General features: G+C 37.0%; 1 protein-coding gene across 3 annotated transcripts in view; it reads left to right on the top strand.

Moving 5' to 3' along the window:
• PLOD2 (procollagen-lysine,2-oxoglutarate 5-dioxygenase 2) overlaps nucleotides 1–1,506 on the top strand; it is a 90,556-nt gene extending 89,050 nt beyond the window's left edge. For all 3 annotated transcript variants that reach the window (XM_045851780.1, XM_045851779.1, XM_045851781.1), the window contains one exon: nucleotides 100–1,506. In XM_045851780.1, coding sequence (XP_045707736.1) covers nucleotides 100–255 — 156 coding nt within the window. In that variant the 3' untranslated portion in view covers nucleotides 256–1,506. The remainder of the gene's footprint in view (nucleotides 1–99) is intronic.
• The last annotated feature ends 19,046 nt before the right edge of the window (nucleotides 1,507–20,552 follow it).

Genomic DNA, 20,552 nt, shown 5'->3' with positions numbered 1-20,552 from the left:
TTTAAAAAGATTCTGCTTTGTGGCATAATTTGAATTTGCTACTGATAAAAAAAAATAAACATAGTAGGCTAATGCATTGATTTGTTTTATTTCTTTTAGGGAGGTGGATGCAAATTTTTAAGGTACAATTGCTCTATTGAATCACCCAGAAAAGGCTGGAGCTTCATGCATCCAGGGAGACTCACACATCTGCATGAAGGACTTCCTGTTAAAAATGGAACGAGATACATTGCAGTGTCATTTATAGACCCCTAAGTTATTCACTCTCTTTTGAATCGTTGTTTTTTTTGGAATGGATGACTGGCATGAACATGTCTGAAGTTGTGCTTGAGAAGATGAGAGGAATATTTAAGTAACTTCAACAGAACAACTTCACTTTGGGCCAAACATTTGAAAAACTTCATAAAAAGTTGTTTGATATATCCTAATGTCTGCTCTGAGCCTTAAAACACAGATCGAAGAAGAAAGAAAAAGCTAAAGTGAATATTTATTTCTTTGCCTTATTGTCTCTGAGAATAATGACAGTTTCCTGAATTTTTGTTTCAGTTGATGAAATATTCAGGTACAAGTGTACAAGTGACAAATGAGACTAGTGATATTTTCTTATTTAACAAAGCCTGGGAAGAATCTTATTTATCAACATTTAGATAAAATGGAAATAAATGAAAATTGGCAATTTTTGAAATGTTGGAAACCTGCAATTCTAACTGAATTTGTGTGCAGTTAATGTGTAAGTACTTTTTTGACCTCCTATGTAGGTGTGTTTTCTAGTAGTTCCTGGTGGAATACAAAGAACAATATTACACAATGTTTTCCGTTAAGAACTTAGTGCAAAATACAATGAGTTGCATATCCAGTTGAAAACATTTTTGTTTATATTTTTAGACAGATTTTTTACATTCGTATTAGGAATAAAGCCCTGTGTTCATTCCTTCAGATGAATTTTCTAAGGTAGATTCTATTAAGTAGATACTAGGTTTAGAAAAGCTTTCAAACTTTCAATTCCTTAAGTATTGACTAAGATCATTAAGATGTCAAAGAAGGTGGTTGTTTTTTCTTTAATTCTAGAAAATTATGAGGATTAATTTTTCTTGGAGATGAGTAGCAGCATTTTATGATTTAAAAAAGTTTTTTTAAGTACTTGAATTTTTTATCAGGAAAATAAGTTGGCAAGCCTCTCTTCCCCTTTTCCCTTTGCCTCCCTCCTTACACTGTTTTTAGGGAGGGTTATTCACTTTTTTTTGTCTTCCCAGCATAGTCTCCATTTTATCTTTCTTACTCTTTTTATTATGTTTTAAAATCCCACTTGGAAATAATTTCCCTACACAAAACAATTTGTGCCTTGATTTTCACCAATTCTCTCAGTGAGGTTTGAATATCCTTATTGTAGCTACTGTTTTTAATTTATAGGTTAAACTTGAAAAAAGTTCTGAGTCATGGTGCCAAAATTCATATTTCTAACACCATGTGTTAGAATATTATGAAAAATAAAATAATTTAAAATAAGTTTGTGTTGTTCTCTTATTGGTGATCTCTTATTGGTGATTTATCTTAAAAAGAGGATTAGCCCTAGCCAGGTGGCTCATTTGGTTGGAGTGTTGTCTCATACAACAAAGGATTGCAGGTTCGATTCCTGATTGGGACACATACCTGGGTGGGTTTGATCCTCGGTCTGCATGCGAATGAGAGGCAACCAGTCAATGTTTCTCTCTCACATCAATGTTTCTCTCTCTCTCCACCCATTCCTCTCTCTCTAAAATCAATAAACATATCCTCAGGTGAGGATTAAAAAAAATAAGGGAGTTATAATGGAATAGGCTGAATATCTGGATAAAATAAGTTATACTTTTTTCATTTTGCTTGGTATATTTCCTGGTATCATATCTTTATTTTTGTTTTTTTTTTAAAGATTTTATTTATTTATTTTTAGACAGAGGGAAAGAGAGGGAGAAAGAAAGGGAGAGAAACATCAATGTGTGGTTGCCTCTCACATGCCCCCCACTGGGGACTCAGCCTACAACCTAGGTACGTGCCCTGACCGGGAATCGAACAAGCGACCCTTTAGGTCACAGGCTGGTGTATAGTCCACTGAGCCACATCAGCCAGGGCCCTGGTATCATATCTTAATGAAAACTGGAATTATACGTAGAATTAATATCTTCAATCTTAAAGTGACTATAAAGGAAGTAGAAGTATATTTATGTTATTGATTTTATTCATAATTTTATTCAATATAAATTTATTTATTCAATAGTGATTTTCAAGTTTCTTCTGTGGGCCAGGCACTGTTATAGGCATTGAGGATGTGGTAATGAACAAGTTATAATTACTGGGAGGTGGGCTTAGGAAATAAAGAAGTGGGGCTCTACCTTTTTTCTCCTCTTCAGTGGCACTTAATACCCAGAGTAAATTCCTACTATCTGTCCAATTGTTGGCAGAGAAGACATTTCAGTAACGACTTGTGGTTTATATTTAGTATATTTCAGGGTTGGTATTCCATATATGTAACAGCTGGTATGTCATGGATTCCACTAATGGGAACAGACTCTTATTATAAAAGCGAAGTTCCACCAGTGCGAACCTGCTCACTGTCCCTTGTTGTCATCTCAGAGGAATGATGTCTACAGAATCTTAGTTTGTTTCGGTTGTGGTGTACATGCATGCTCACCTAGAATAACTATATTAACCATGTTCCATGTTTCCAGAAATTGGGTTGAAGCACTCAGCTGAGCACAGCTTCTATTGTCCTTATCCCAGATTTCATGAAATGTTGTATGTACTTTTTAAAAAAAAATTTCATGATTAGTGAGGAAAAGTATGAGAAATTCCCATAAGTAGGTCAGAGAAGTTGAAAGGTGGAAAACAGACAGGTTTGGATGGATGGAGAAAGCAGTAGGTTGAAACATGCTAAGCTCTGGCAACCATCAATCTGTCTTCTCTGTGAGTTCATGTTTTTTAGAATCTAAAAAAGTGAGAGCATACAGTATTAGTCTTGTCTGACTTATTTCACTTAACTCCCTCAAAGCTCATCCATACTGTCACAAATGGCAGTGTTTTCTTCTTTATTATGGTTGACAAATATTCCATTTTGTGTGTCTATGTGGGTGTAACTTCTTTATCAAGTCACCTGTCAGTGACTTTAGGTTGTTGCCATGTCTTGGTTATTATAAATAATGCTGCAATTAACATAGGATTGCAGATGTCTTTTTGAGATAATGATTTTGTTTCTTTAGGTACCCAAAAGTAGAATTCCTAGATTATATCATTGCTATTTTTTATTTTTGAGAAAACGAATTCTTTTTTCTATGGAAATAAATTGCATATTATTGTTTAACTTAAAAAGAGTAGAAAGAGAATTCCCATAACTAATTTAATTTGATTAAGTATACCAATGTCAAAGATAACCAGTTATATTTGCACATGTGCGCATGTGCATGCGTACATTACCAAAGGCTTTAAAATGCTCATCATGGCAGCAGTTTTTTTCAAATTACTAATGTGAATAGGAACCAGCATAAATATTTTCCCCTCACATGGATACTTTAGTAGCGGTCTAGTATATTAGTTTTTTCCATTTGACTTTATAAAAAAAAACCTAGTAATTTACCTTTATTGGTAACTTACATAAGAGATCAAATTTTACCCCTCTACAGAATAAAAATATGGAAAACAATAGCTCAGTGGATTGAGTTCAGGCCTGCGAACCAAAAGATTACTGGTTTGATTCCCAGTCAGGGCACGTGCTTGGGTTGTTGGCCAGGCCCCCAGTTGGGGGCATATGACGGGCAATCGATCGATATATCTCTCCCTCTCTTTCTCCTGCCCTTCCCCTCTCTCTAAAAATAAGTAAATAAATAAAGTCTTAAAAAAATGGAAAACAACATGTGAATTGAGTAGTCCATCTTAATGACAGACTTTCTTTATATATTCCTTTACTACTATCTTCCTGTCTGTCGTATGCACTTACTTTTCCTGCTTGTTAAGCCCTAAAGCCCATCCTGTATAACATTTGGGGGACCTGACATTCATTTGGAATGTGGAGTGGTCTGTCCAAAAGCTCTCTTCAAGTTGCAGGAAAACCAAATAAAACTTTTAGTCACAGTTTAGAAGTCAGTTTCAGTAAATACCTCTCTTTGACTAGATGTTAACTATTTTTGGAAAATTAAAGTCTTTCAGACTTTATGAAAGCAGCCTTTGTCAAATAAGACTGTTTACCTGTGGTCTTTTAGAATAGCAAGACTTTTTTTTTTTTTTTTAAGAATAACTGACTTCTTTTAGAAAAACACTTTGTTAAGAAAAAGCCAAAGGTAAGGAAAAACGGGGATATGTATAAAGTTATTTAATGAAAGCAACAAATTTTGGATTAAATTTTAAGAGAAATATGCTAAAAAATAAGTAATGAAGGCAGTAGAAAAATACATGTGTACATGCTTTAAAAATGCAAGAACTATGCAGAAAAAATATTCTAATAAAAGGAATTAGAAAAATTGGATAGGTAAATATACATACTAGGGATTTGTGGATTTTATAAATCTTACATCTTCCTGAGAGGTTTTAAAAAATTAAAGATTAATTTTAAATTAAATTTTGTCTTTACTCTTAATATATTAAAGTAGATTAGAAAATATTCATTTGGAAAAGTATGTTTTGTTGCTTTTTCAGGTAGTGGTGTTTAATTTTTATTATTTTGATAAATCAAGTAACAGTCATTATTTTTGCATGCTATTTTGTCTTTCCTGAGAAATGGTTGACTAAAAAATATGAATATGTATGCTCTTCTGAAAGTTAGAAAGGAATTTCTGCCTATTTAATAATACAAAACACAAGTAATCAACTTAAGTAATAGTTTTAATAAATGAAATGGAACAGATTATGCATGCCATAAATAAGAAAATGCTGTTCTTTGAAAACATCCTCAACCAAAGAAAATATTAGTCTACCAAAGAAAAAGGAATTAAGGAATGGAGAAGGAGAAAATTTTTTATGTTGATTTGTAATGAGTGAACTCTGTTTAATTATAAAATAATTTTTAAAATTAATTTTAAAAGACATTATTCTTAACAATAATTTATGTTCAGTAACTTTTTCTTCAGGAATGTTATTGTACATGGTAGAAAGAATCTTTAAGATAATCACACTGTGTTGTATAATTCTGCACCTACTCAGGGGAATTTTACATTTGACAAAGCTCAATGTCTTCCAAGTGAGAAATGGATAAATTAAAGTATATTTTTTCTTCTTCTGAGCATTAATGATTAGATAATAGATTAATTTTAAAAAGTACATATTTGGAAAATGACATTATCTTATTAATCTTTATTAAGTCATTTCATCTGTGTTTACATGGTTGATGTATTTTACAAATCTTGCCAAATTGTGCCATCATTGTCTAACTTTATGGTTCATGTAGGTGACTACTACGTTCTAAATTTTCAGCAAAAAGCAAGAGCTTTATATTTTTTTTAAAAACTGTATGCTTTCAAAATTTTCCTTAAAGGCTAATATAAATGAAAATGATTAGATTGGATAATTTTTTTCAGAATTTTTTTTTGTGGTATCCAATACATAATTTTGAAAGGAGGAATTGGGACACCTTACTCTGAAATAAGAGATAGCTGGTGTGTTTACATTTCATACCGCTGAAGTAATTTGTTTACTGCTTTTTATGTACTTTGTAAACTAGTTTATATTCACTAGGGAATGTGGGCCTGGACTCGTACTAAAGTTAGTGTAGAAGTGGCCAGACTCAATTACAACAGATTCAGTAATTAGTTTTAAGTAAACAAGATAATTTATGTAACACTGGAGCAGTTCCAGAGAATTCGTTTGTGAAAACAAATATATTTTAAAAAATTTCTTTGGGAAAGGTAAATCACAGTAATTTTTTTTCTTCATAATCAGCACAGAACTAGTCAGTATGGTCATGAAGATAGGATTCCTGTGATAAAAAAGTTGAGTCACACAGTGAAATTAATAACCTGTGTTTTGGCATTTTGAAGATTTAAAAAATTTGTTCCTGCTGAAGTTGCTGAAGGGAGGTGTACTAAGTAGTTGTAATTTACTTCACCTCTAGCACATTCAAATGTTGGCAACATGTCCTTCTTGGGACCTTCCCCTCATGTGGTTCACCTTGAGCCGTGGCTGCTGGAACGGATTCAGGTGCCCCTCATCTAACGCTGGAGTGACTTTACCGACTTTATATTGTTTCAAGGCAGCTTCCCTATTGACCATCTGTGAGGCAAGAAGAGAGAACATTTTTAAAAAGTATGTGTTGCTGAGACCTAAATGACTGGGTGCCTGCTATAGCAAGTATCCAAAGATAGCCATCAATGAACCATGCCTCCCAGGAGTTGAATGCTTGTACTGCTCCCTCCCATGCTTATTCCGGGTGGGCCTTCTATAACCAAGAGAGTGCTGGTTAAGTGACTCTGAGTAACTTCCAGGTTGAGTCATGAGAGACCTTGTGTCTTCCATCTCTTGGAGCGTTCACTGTTAAAGCACTCCCTCTAGAATCCAAGGCGCTTTCTCTGGAAAGCCCATGCCACATGGACAGGCCCTCTGGCACAGCTGAAGGTGAGCTCCTGGTCTCCTTGGTCACCCTGTGATGTGAGTGAATTATTTGGGCATCAAACCAGTCAAACCTACAGATGACTGTTGTCCTCACAGTTGACTTCTGTCTGCAATCACATGTGAATCCCCAAGAGAACCACTTAGCTGAGCCCAGTCAGTCCACAGAGCCATGACAGATAAAGATACCATCATTTTAAGTCGTGAAGTTCTGCATAGTTTGTTACTCTGAGACAGATACCTAAAACAGGGTGAGTTGCCTATATTGCCTCTTTAACTGTGTCTGCTTTTCTCAGCGTTTAGCAGAGTGGATTGTTTATTTACCTTTCCTCAGTAGGGCCACTGGAACTTATTTAGTCTGTACCATTTCAGAGCCTAGTATATAGCCTGGAGGGAATAGGAGTTTTGAGTTTAGCATATGGACCAAAAATAAAAATAAATCAATGTGTATTTTGGTTATGATGTATAAAGTAACTACTTAAGACATTTTATACATTTATTCCTGAGTAGAGGTATGTGTAGGTGGCCTTGAGCTGAATAGAATGATGTGCTAAGATGTTATGAAAAGAAACTGATATCACTGTTAACCCTCAACATTCTGGGATGAAGGACTGGGACAAAGATTGGTCAGTTTGGGAGTAACTCACTTAGGGCCCTATTTTTTTTTTTAAGATTTTATTTATTTATTTATTTTTAGAGAGGGAGATAGAGAGAGAGAAACATCAATGTGTGGTTGCTGGGGGTCATGGCCTGCAACCCAGGCATGCACCCTAACTGGGAATCGAACCTGCGACACTTTGTTTCTCAGCCCGCGCTCAATCCACTGAGCTATGCCAGCTAGGGTTAGGGCCCTATATTTATTAGACTTTCAATAAGTTTTTTGAATTGAATGGATTTGGTTTTATGCATCTTAAAACAGCTTTTAGAAAAAATGCTTTAAAAAGCATCATGTCAATATACTGACTAAAAAGTATATTTTATCATCCCATTTTTAAACTTAAAAACAATTTTAAACTAGAAATGTGAAAACTGGATTTCCAAATGTTGTGGAGAGTGTGGCGTCAGTGTGTATTTTCTTTGGAACTATTGTTACTCTGGTTACAGATGGCCCCGCTTTTTGGGTGTGCTTTGTTACTTTTAACCAAACATCGTTTTAGTATCTATTCAGTATGGTCCTAGAGATGTGATAAGTAATGGAATTAAAATTTTATAATTTCAAAAGCATGGACCTTTGTGAATCTGTTCAAAAACTGAATTCTTTAAGAGAGCTGTAACTGGGGTGATGTCAGGAAAAACAAACAAAAAATCCTTCAGAACTTAGAATCTTTTTGTCTGCATGTAAGAGTTTGAATGAACCGACTTGGGAAGTAATATTTTAATGTAAATACAGAGGCTATATTAACTGTTTAAAACTGGTCACAGATTTGGCAGATCTTAAACATATAAAAGGTAACAAAGTAAGCTCCAGTATGAAAAGTAGTAATGACTTGGGACCGAGTATGAGATTCGAAAGTTATAATCAAACTAATTATATTTTAAAGTAAGATTTCAAAAAATGGATACAAATCCACGTTCCAAAAATGGACATAAACTTGGCATTGATTAGAGGGGTTAGATTTACTAATCTGGGACATTTGTCTTGACATTAAGATGTAAGATTCCATTGTTTTTAGGAGGCATGTTGTGGGCATGGTGTTTACACAGTTTCATCTTCCCACAGACTTTCTTGCAAATGTTAGTCCGATGTTACACTGTTGTTTAAGATCTGCAATGAGGTCAGAGCAAGAAGTGCAGATGTTCTTGTCTGTGTCACATAATGCATTGCCATCTACTCTGAGATGCTTGTAGCCCAGGATCTCAGTCTTTAGCAATGGTTTACTGTTGTGAAGGTTTCATGGAGTTTTCACTGAGTATCCATGTGCTTCCCAGATTTCCCACCCACTCACAGCTTGGTGGGTTGTGTAACTCCTTTAGGCCAGTGGCCTAAGAGAAGTGATGTGGATTGTTCACCCACTTGAAACATAACCACAAGGCCAAGCGAAGACACTGTCTCAAAGGTTGCAAGATAGCTTATTTTTAGCTAATGCAAAAATCATTGTGCGTGATAAAAAATATATATTCAATTTGGATTTAGGTATGAATTGATTTTAAAGATAATAAAAACCTATAGTTATTTTAGGGTTTAGCAATTTCATTTACATCACCCAACAATAGAATTTCAAGATTGGAAGTGGTCCTAAAAGCTAGGTTGTCCAGTCTCTGTCCTACTCCCACCCTAAACAAGTCCTTTTCAAGCTTCTCTGGTCATTGATCATCCAGACTGTGCCTGAAAACTTCATTTTGTGAATGCTTATTCAGTATCTGTTACATGCCCATCCCTGTACCTGAAATTGCAGTCATGACTTAGACATCATCCTTCATTATAATCCAGGGGACAGCTGTTCACTGAATCCTGACCTAGAGACAGTGAGGCTTTTCCTTAATTGTGCAAAAATCTGTCTTTTGTAACTTCTATTAAAATTTTTACTTATATACTTGTGAATAATATGAAAACATTAATGCCATGGGCCTATCTTTCAAATATGTAAGAGCATTAATCATAACCATTCCCTCCACACCCCTGTGCCTCTCACCCTATTATCATTTCCACACCTAAAATATCAGGTTCGTCACTAGTCCTTGTATGACCATCTTTGAAAGGTCCACCATGCTGAGCACAGCTTGCCGATTTTACAAAGAGTTCAGCACTTCAGGCACTGCCCTGACACTTGGAGTGATTTATCACTATGTTCATGGTGGTGGTCAGATGTAAATTCAATATGCTAAGTAAATATAAGTTGCATATAAACAAAGGGATACTCACACTTCAGAGTTTTGTTAATACAGTTTAATATCAAATTGCTTTTGGTGGGAGTGGGCCACTGTGTTGTACTGCTCACAATTTACAATCAGGTAAAAGTTCATTTTCCTTCACATGGGAAGCTATTGAGCCATGACTTCACTTTATGGGACTTTTTTGTTTTCATTGATTCAAGTATAGAATGCTATTCAATGCAATTTCATTTATTAGTTTGAAATTACAGTGTTAGCTTGTTGCAATCTGTGTGAAAGCTGACTCTCTCCACTTGACATAATATTGTCATTCTCCTCCTGATTCATGACACCCCAATGTTGAGCAAACCTTCAGCAACTGGGTCGTGGTAATTTACAAGACACTGTAGAGAGTCCTGCCCACACTGAAATGGCCTACTAAGCTCTGTTGAACTTGCTAGTCAGAGTGCTGATTATGGGCATGAATTTCTTACTTTACTTTTTTAAACAAACAATGTTCTTATCTACAGTTAAATGAAAATAAACATAGAATCCTGAAATTTTAGAGAATTTCCTTAGAGATTGTATATTTTAGGGGTTCTCAGCCTTGGCCTTCTCTTAGAATCACTTGGGAGTTTCTAAAAGCATTTAACGCTGTGACCCTCTAATGGACCTATTAAATTCCATGCTTTGGGAGTGAGGCCAGGTCATCAATTATTTTTAAAAGCCCCCTAAATGCTTCCAATAAGAAGCAACAGTTGGAAAGATCAGACTTTGCTCAGCCTTTAAATGCGACAAAGATTCTTTGCTTGGCCAAATGTTAGGCTCCTGAACCTTCTCCCAGGCCCATTTCTGGGCAGGTTACCAGGAACACCCCTGCCCTCAACATCTGACCACGCTTGATACATGATTGGGGTCATCATCCTCCAACATTCCCCAGGTGATGTCTGATCACTGTGGTCTGTCTTTAGTAGGAATCCTCTTAGGTCTGTCCACCTAGAATCCTTCCTTTCTACAGATGTTTTCTCTTAGGCATTTTGATATCCTGCCCCCACCCTGCTCCTTGGCTGTAAATTCTCACTTGCCCATGCTGTATTCTGAGTCCAGTCTCTCCTACTGCAAAATTCCACAACAATGGTTCCTATACCTATTGCAATGGCCCTGGATAAAGTTTGCTTTATTGAGCTTTAACACATGTCACTGAATAATTTTTTAAACAGAGAAGTGATTATTTTTTATCACTACACAATACTTTTAACATAGTTTATTGCATGAAAATTTTTTGCTAGTAATGGAACCATATTAAATGAAAATGTCTGATCAAGCATTAATGGCAATCAAAGTGAAATCTACACGTAAAATGTTTATACTGAAAGACAAAACTATTTTCTCCCTAGGGTATGCTACATCCAGATTTGACCAGTGCTAAGGCAGTAGTGTTAAACCTAGTACAATCAATCACATGAAGAAACAGCTCATGGTAGACGGCCTTAGTTCCAGCCAATAGTTTGAATTTCCTCAGTCAGGCATATCTTCTGCTTTAGCTCCAAAAACACTAGCACAGTTTTAAGAAATTTTATGAAGCTTCAAGATGTTCATTCATGTTATTTGTACAAGTGAAAAAAAGATCATACTATAGCCCAACTTCCTTCCCATGTCCATGACAGACCACTGACTGGCCTCTGGTTGGGCATTTCGGAGATTGCTCATCTGTGTTTGAAAAGCTCTTGTTATCAGAATGCTTTTCCTTATATTGAGCTGATGTCAGGTGACTCCCTAACTTCTCCCAGTTGCCTCTAGTTCTGCCTTTTGGAGGAGCACAGACTGAACTGAATGCCTTTTTCAGTGTGCTGCTAGCAATGCAAGTGGATTGTAACTTTTCTACATCTGTTCTCCAAGACAACCATTGCAGGTTTTCACCACCATCTCATCATCCTGTCCTCTGTGACTCCCTGCTTCTCTCTTCTTTGTCCCCTGGAATAGGACACAACTCCCCAATGACTGCAGGTTCTGTTTTCCTTCTTCAGCTTGGTCCACTGTACTTCTAGAAATTAAACTTAAGATTTCATCACCTTTTATAGGAGTCATACCATAGTGATCCAGAAAAATACACTAGATCAGTGGTTTTCAAACCAGGCTGCACATTAAAATCGCCTGGGGAATTTTTAAAAAAATACTATTGCCCATGTTCTATCCCTGACCGAGTAACCCAGAAGCTCTGGGGTAAGGCCCAGGTAAGGTACATTTTTAAGTGCCTCAGTGATTCTAATTAATAAAATGAGCTTTGATCTTAAATGAAGTTTTCCTGAACTGTATGTAAATATAGTTTTAAAAAAATCTGAATGCAAATATCAGACTTTTTCTGTGTTCCAGTTTAATTATCTCTGATAATATTATTTTCAGAATTTCCAAATGTAATTTTTTAAAAGCCAATCTTCAACAAAAACATTGAATTTACTACTAATTTTTATAAAATGTTTAGAAAACTTTGAAAAGGATATTTAAACATTATAAAGTTTAATTTCAATTTAACATGTCTTATATTGGATTTATGCATAATATAACTTGGTTGACATGTACTATATATAAAAGCACCCTAAAATCATACTATGAATAAACTTGGATGGTACTCAATATCAAATGACTTAGCTCAGTAAGCATGGGATACAGCTTACTGGGATACAGAAGCATGGCTTTCAAAATTCAAGGTTTATCCAAATAAAATATGCATTAATCCTATGCTAGTGGCTGTCTTTTTATTTAATATACTGGGTCTTTTTTTTTCTTTTAATAAGTTTATTTATTTATTTTTTAAAGAGTTTTAAAATTTATTTTTAGAGAGGGAAGGGAGGGAGAGAGGGAGAGAGAGAGAGAGAAACATCAATGTGTGGTTGCTGGGGGTCATGGCCTGCAACCCAGGCATGTACCCTAACTGGGAATCGAACCTGCGACACTTTGTTTCTCAGCCCGCGCTCAATCCACTGAGCTATGCCAGCCAGGGTATACTGGGTCTTAAAGCATATTCAAATTAAACTACTTTTTATTCCTTGACTTTTGCTATCTTCCAGTTATTGGAAAGAGTGTTGTTTTAAAAAGTTTGCTAGCAGAAAAACTTTCATTCAAGCACTTCTGAAATTAATCACAGGTCCTGATTAGGGGTTAATTAGAATAACTATAATTACTTAAACTTGCATCTCAGGGTCATTTGGCAAAGGCATTTTTTTCAAAACTGTTAGATTGTTCTAGTGTTGTATTATAGTAAATTAGAATTTCATTAAAAAATGTTATTGGCCCTTTATTTAAATGCAAGGAGACCCTTCATGTAGTATCCCCCATTATTCTTAGTATATTAAGTACATTGCTGCTGATTATAATGTACAGTTTTCAAGGTACTAGTTCATAGGTTTCATAGTATGTGTCATGCCCACTTAAAATGAGTTAGAGGTAGTCCAAATGACATTAAAATGAGTTAGAGATAATCCAATAACATTAAATGAAGATAAGGACGGTTGTAACTGCACACAAAACTATCACTAAACTCTCTTGAGAGCCAAGTCAAAAGGAGACACCTGGGCTACTGTGCAGCGTCCTCTCTAAGTCTCCACTAAGGCATTCTTCTCACTACCAGCTGCCCATCATTTATTTCCACTTCTGGATATATTAGACCTTCATCTAGAGATTCAGTCCTGTTTGCTTTCCACTCAGTTCTAATCCTCTCTGTGCTTAAGGGTCCCAAGTACATCAAGTAACAAAATAGTATTGAAGCTTGTTTGCTTTTGAGTCCATGGGGAAATTGTATGCACCATTGACTAAAACTGGATTTGTCTTGTTTCTTTTGTCTGAACACCTTCCTAGACATCTTGACTGTCATTGCTATTACCCAAGACTGGAGTCCTGCCAGGGCTAGAGAGCAGTTTCTCTGTACACAGATACCAGTTAGCCTTTGTCACACAAAAAGCTACATAGCAAACTACTCCCAAACCAAGTGCCTTAAAATAACACTAATTTAATCTCCTGTATCTATGAATTGCCTGGGGGCAGCTTATTGAGATTTTCTCTGTTACAAACCTCCCCTTTCCCTGCCAGGCCTCATAGGCTAACCCCAGCATGTTTTACTGGCAAAGATGTGGGCAGAAGAAGGCAAGTGGCAACACAGAAGGCCTCTTGGGAGTCTACGCCTGGAACTGACCATCAGCACTTCCACTTGATCCTTATGCCAAAGCACGTCATCTGGGTGAACCTAAATTGAGGGCTGGAGTAATATACTTGGAACCTTTAGGAGGAGAAACTGGTAGAGAATATGTTACCTAAATCTTAATATGTTTATATCTCCTGCTTTTAGTTAAAAAATAATTTTTAGAATTTAGAAACATAACCAAATAATAAGCTTAATGTATGTAACCTACTTTTCCTTGTTGAACTCCAAATTGTTTCCTATGTTTAAAGGTTAAAATTGGACATAATTCATAATCATTTCTGTCTTCCAATTTAGGTTTTTTTGCATAAATTTTTTGTGTCTGTATATAAACAAAAAGTGCAAGCAGAATTTATATTCATTGAAAGATAAAGTCAGTTTAGAATCTCAAACTCATTGCACAAAAAAATAATTCTAGAAAAGGGTCATTGAATTGCCAATCTATTATTTTTTATTGATGTGTACTTTAAAAAGTAGTACATACAATAATTTTCATTCACAAATTCCTGAACTTTGGTCAAGAATAAACATTTAAAAAGATAATCATTATGCATTTTATCACATTGTAACTGGGTTCTAATTATGGCCCTCGTTCACCACGGCTGTCCCTGGGGAAACGTACCAGCCCCACGTGCTTGTACTCTGTGCCACGCAGACAGTCCTGAGGTTTTCATACATACATTTTTGAGAGCACATTACTTGAAAGTGTACAAGCCTAGGTTAAATAAAGCATAGAGAGCAGTTATTGGAGCTTACCCACAGTAACAACAAAGTCCCATTTGAGATGAAGTCAATATATGCAGCATCTGGTCAACATCTGGCTTACATTATTGAAAGATCAACTGTCCTCTAAAGAACAACATTTTATGGACACTATTTTAATGCACTCTGCAAACACTTCAGTTTATTTTTATTTAAAGAGTTTACATAGTTCATCTGTTTTTTTTGTTTGTTTGTTTTGTTGTTTTTAAGCAGGGCCAACATTTTGTAAAGGCTGTTACAAAGGCTATTATACTCCACACTGGGCAGAAGAATTTCATTTCTAGATACTAAGTTTTGTTGCCTTATTTGTTTCCTCCCCAAGTCATTCAGAATGTGCTTATGGGCAGATGTGAACTTTGGCCACTATGAACCATTCAAAGTTCTCATCTCCTTCCACTATCAAGACTGGAAAGTGGAAATATTCAATTTCGCAGCCTTCTCTGGGCGGGCCCTCACATCAAAACTAAATTACTAGCTCCTGGATGGAAACTCTATATTTTGGAAAAATGGAATTTTAAAAGATTGTGGAGCTGCCTTGGATTCCAGTAAAATTGTGCTTTTCTGTATTACGGCACAAAATGTATGGGTTTTAGACTCTGCATTAAAGTAAGCAAGAAAAGTTTGTATTTTTGGGGGGATAGTCAATATATCAATATACATAATTTTTACAAAACCACTTTACATCTGTTTTTAAAATCTCATATAGTTTTGATTAGACACAGTTGTCCAAAATGTAACCACTTGTGATATGGAACATGAACTATTTTAAAAAGTACCTGGGTCAAGTCAAGGAACATGTACATAAAGGACCCATGCACAAGGACAACGGTGGGGGGGATTAGATGTGGAGGGGTGGGCAGGGTAGGGGAGAACAACAGGGGGGAAATGGGGACAGCTGTAATTGAACAACAATAACATTTTTTGTAAGTGCCTGCATCAGAAAGGAAGCTAGGAGTACAGGGTGTTAAATTCACTCTTTAGGGCAGCAGATGAACAGTACTATTGCATTTCAGGTTTAGTTTACTTCAGAAGCTTCCCAAGAAATCAGAAATCTGAGGCTGAGGAAGACTATGTCCATTTTATAAAACAGCAGCAAATCTCAGGAAATTCTAATTATGTTTCATAAACTGAATAATTTTCTGTCCCCCAAATTAATTTGTGGAAATCTAACAATGTGATAGCAAGAGGAGTTGAGGCTTTAGGAGATGACTAGGCATGAAGACGGTGCCCTCATGAATGAGACTGGAGCTCTTAGGGGCTGAAGAGATCGTAGTTATCCTCTTCCATCATGTGAGGACGTCGAACATATGGTCTCTGTGAACCAGGAGGTAGGCTTTCACCAAACACTGAGTCTGCTGGCACTCTGATCCTGGACTTCCCAGATTTCAGAACTGTGAGGAATAAATTATTTCTGTTTATCAATAACAAATTGTTGTTCATACTTTTGATCTTTTTTTCTTCTTCTTGAAGACCCTTTAACACTTCATATAATACTGGTTTTGTGGTGATAAACTCCTTAAGGTTTTCTTGTCTGGGAGGCTATTTATATGTCCTTTGATTTTGAATCGAAGCTTTGGCTTTGTTTTGTGGAGTAATCTTGGCTGTAGGTAGGTCCTTGATTTTCATCGCTTTAAATATTTCTTGCCAATCCTTTCTGGCATGCAGAGTTTCTGTTGAGAAAGTAACTGACATTGTTTTGGGAGCATCCTTGTAGGTAACTACCTATTTTCCTCTTGCTGCTTTTAAGATTCTCCTTTTTTCTTTAAATTTTGACGTTTTTATTATAATGTATCTTGGTGTGGGCCATTTTGGGTTTATCTTGTTTGAGCCTCTCTGCATTTCCTGGCCTTATATCTCTACTTCCTTCCTCGGGTTAGGAAATTTTTTCATCATTTTTTCAAATGGGCTTTGAATTTCTTGCTCTCTCTTTTCTCCTTCCGGGGCACCCCCATGATACAAATGTTGGTGGTACATTTGGAGTTGTCCCAGAGGCTCCTTCTACTATTCTTAATTTTTTGATTCCTTTTTCTTCTTACTGTTCTGATTGAGTGTTTATTTATTTATTTGTTTGTTTTTCTTCCTTATATTCCAGATCACTGATTTGATATTTGGCTTCATCTATTCTACTGTAAATAGAATAGATCTATTCTATGGAAAGATCCATCTATGACTGGATCTTTCTTATGCTGTTGAGGTCCTCACTAAGTTCATTGAACATTCTTATAACCAGTGTTTTGAAGTCTGCATCTCGTAGATTGCTTGTCTCCATTTTGTTTAATTCTTTTTCTGAAGTTTTGCTCTGTCCTTGCATTTGGACCAAGTTTTTTTTTGTCTCCTCATTTTGGCAGCCTCCCTGTGTTTGTTTCAGTGTATTAAGTATAGCTGCTATAACTCTCCTAGGTTTGGTAGAGTGGCCTAATGTACTAGGTGTTTTGTGGGGTACAATGGCACAACTTCCCCTATCACCCAAGCTTGGCCTTGGAGATATGCCCACCGTGTGGACTGCATACACCCTCCTCTTATAGTTGAGCTTTGATTGCTATTGGTATGTCACTGTGATTGATTTACTCCCAGGCTGATCAGCTTCAAGGACTGGCTGAAACCACCAACCACCAATGTCTTACCATTGTGGAGGATCAGCTGTGCAGCGGCCCATCCCACAGAGCAGGATTTACCTCAATGAGTTTCTTGTGCCCACTGAGTCCTCCTGTCGAGTGTCACTTGTGCAGGTGGTTGGCTGGTGGCGATTCAATGTAGTCTGAAACTGCCCAGTGGGTGCACTCACTCTGGGGCCTCCAGGAGGTGCAGGTCAAAGTCAACAATCGCCTGTGTTCAGACCCGTTGCACCTGGCATTGGCTACGAAGCAATCTGCTGATGCCTGCTGCTTGTGCTAGGCTTGGAGGTGCCAAGGTGAGGTTAAGCTTTGAATCAAGGTCAGCTGCCACTTAATACCAGGCTTGGGCCACTTAGCAAAATGAATGGGGCACACCAAGGTCAGATGATCTTTACTAGAGGGATTTTAGGAAAATATGAAGCATGAGTCCAGACAGGAAATTCACATGGAAAAGCCACTGAAAACAGGTTGGAGGAATCCAAAAATGGGGTGGGGCAGGGCCTCAGGGAATCACCAGGGTATGGCAAAAAATGTGAGCAGAGTTGAATGAGTCTCAGATATGGTTTCTGCCTATCAGCTCTGTGGGGGAAGAGTTTATTAAAGGAACAATGGCTTCTACCAACACTTCTGTCTGGGAGAAAGCCATCCCTCCAGCTCTGGTTCTGATACCAAACTATTCAGTTTCTTCCCATATGTCCCTGGTGCCTTTCCAGCTACTGGCCCAATGCTGAAGCTCATATGGAGTGAGTCCGAGGAAGTTCTCGCATGGCCCCTTAAGAAGAATTGCCTGGGACCCCAGTAATGCTCTGTCTCCCTCAACTTCAATTCTTGCTGGTTTTTAAAAAATTTTTAATGGATATTTTTAGAAAGAGAGGAAAAGAGAGGGAGAGGGATTTGTTGTTCCACTTATTTATGATTTATTGGTTGATTCTTGTAATTGCCCTAACCAGGTATCAAACCTGCAACCTTGGCATTTCAGGACAATGCTGCAACCAACTCAGCTACCCAGGCAGGTCTCCTGATCAGCAACTGCCTGTGTTTGGACCCACTGCACCTGGCATTAGCTGCCAAACAATCTCCTGATGGCTGGTATTTAACAGCTAGAGTTATGGGGACTTCGCTTTCATGCACTGGAATCCTGGGCTGGGGGCCTGCTGTGGTGCTGTGACCCTGTTCCTTAGGAGGATCCCTGTAGCCTAGATGTCCCTCCCTATTTTTATCTGCCACAAATGGTTGTGGGATAAGATTTTTCCACATTTCTGCCCCTCCTACCAGTCTTGATGTGGCTAATTCTTTAAATCATTGGTTTTAGGACTTCCATTCAACCAGATTTCAGGCAATTCTGAGTAATGGTTGTTCTATAATTTTAGTTGTAATTTTGGTGTGGTTGTGGGAGGAAGTGAGTACCACATTTTCCATCTTTTCTCTCCTTCCTCCCTTTTTCCCTCCCTCCCTCCCTCCCTCTCTCTCTCCCTTCCTTCCTTCCTTCCCTCCTTTTTTCCTTCCTTCCTCACTTCCCTCTCTCTCTCTCTCTCTCTCTCTCTCTCTCTCTCAATTATATTAAGCCAGACTTTTGAGTAATGTATTTTTGGTCTTTTAATCAAAGTGTCTTGAGCTCCTAATAACAACAAGATACCACTACGCACCTATTAGAATGGTCAAAATCTCGAATACTGACAATACTAAATGCTGATGAGGATTTGGAACAACAGGAACTCTCATTTATTATTGGTGGGATTGCAAAATGGTACCACCACTTTGGAAGATAGTTTGATGGTTTTTTACAAAACTTAACACATTCTTGTCATTATACTCCTTGGTGTTTACCCCAAATAAAAACTTATGTCCACACAAAAAACCTGTACATGGATGTTTATAGGAGCTTTATTCACAATTTCCAAAACATTGAAGCAACCAAGATGTCCTTCAATAGTTGAATGAATAAATAAACTGGTACATCTATAAAAGGAATATTATTCAGTACGAAAATAAATGAGCTATCTAGCCATGAAAAACACGGAGGAATCTTAACTGCATATTACTAAGTGAAAGAAGACAATCTGAAAAGACTGCATATTCTATGATTCCAACCATATTACATTCTGAAAAGATAAACTATGGGGACAGTTTAAAGATCAGTGGTTGTCCAGGTTTAGTGGGGAAGGAGGGATGAATAAGTAGAGCACAGAGCATTTTTAGGGCAGTGAAAATATTCTCTGCCTATAATTGTATTTCATTATACATTTGTCCAAACCCATAGAATGCAACACCAAGAGTGAACCTTAATGTAAACTGTGGAGTGTGGGGAATAACAATGTATTCATGTAGATTTATTTACCTATTGTAAGAAGTGTGCTGCTCTGGTGGGTGACGTTGATAGTGGGGTAGGTTGTTCATGTGCAGGGGTAGGGAGTATATGTGGGAACTCTGTTTCTGCTCAGTTTTGCCACAAATCTAAAATTGCTTTAAAAAGTAAAGTTTGTTAATTTAAAATAATTGTTCATGGGTGAGAGTTGAGAAGCCATTTGAAACACTGCAAATAACATGGAGCTTGGAGTTAGACAGACATTATTTGAATCTGCATGTGTGAGGCCAGGGAGTATGTGGGACCTCTCCGTAACGTCTATTCGGTTTTACCATGAACCTAAAACTAAGCTGAAAATAAAGCCTATTAAAAATAAGTAATGAAAACAAATTAAACACAAAACTAGGTTATTTTATGTATAAATTTGTGTTTCTAATTTTTCATGAAAAATCAGAAGATCTGGCAATACAGTGCCTGGAGTCTTGCATGACAAAACCAGCTGGAGCTAAGGGTGCTCCCTGTGCCCGTCACATGGCGCCCACACTCCCCTGGTTGCCACAGTACCCACCGGGCTGTGCATGTAGTCATGTCCCTGACCTCAGAAGGCACTTGGGTTTGTGAACTAAGGAATTTTAGACCTGTGATCTCTCTGATGGTTTCCTTTTATCTCAAAGGTCTGTAATTCTCAATGGGCAAACCAATAATTACGTCTTATATATACTGCCATTTTAGCAGCCTGGCAAATAATCTGGAAAACCTTAGTACAAGACCAGCCTTAATTAACATAACCAGAAATGTTTTCTCCAGATTTTCTTGTAGGTGGCCAACTTTCTATACCATGTATCTTTCCACATTTTCCTTTGAAGGCACTGACTTTCTTTTTACCATCATATATACTCATAATCAGATGATGTACTTAAAAAAATTTTGGCCTCCTGCCTTTAGAACTAATTATTTTTTTTTCACTCAAAGTATGCAACTTTAAAACTCACAGTTCCATAGCTTGAAAATCTATCCAACTCCAGCTCAAATACTCTTAAAATGATATCTTATACTTTAGTGAAATAATAGAGATCAACAACCTTTTCCTTACTCCATCCTTACCTCCTATCTCTCCTCTACCTGCCTCCTCCCTCAGTTTTCACCCCAATACACCCTTCTCTGCCTCTTCCTTTTCTTCTTCTTCTTCCTTCATCTTATCCCCACTAATGTCTGCCCCTTCTCCACATCTCTGTTCCTTCCTAAGCACTGTCTGCCTCTTCCTTCTCCATCCTGCCTTCTCATCCCTCTAAGGGAC

This window comes from Phyllostomus hastatus, unplaced genomic scaffold, assembly GCF_019186645.2.
Source record: "Phyllostomus hastatus isolate PE091 unplaced genomic scaffold, TTU_PhHast_1.1 phas_contig_86, whole genome shotgun sequence".
NCBI lineage: Eukaryota > Metazoa > Chordata > Mammalia > Chiroptera > Phyllostomidae > Phyllostomus > Phyllostomus hastatus.
The sequence above is the reverse complement of the archived record's forward strand: the minus strand, read 5'-3'. Positions and strand labels throughout refer to the sequence as shown.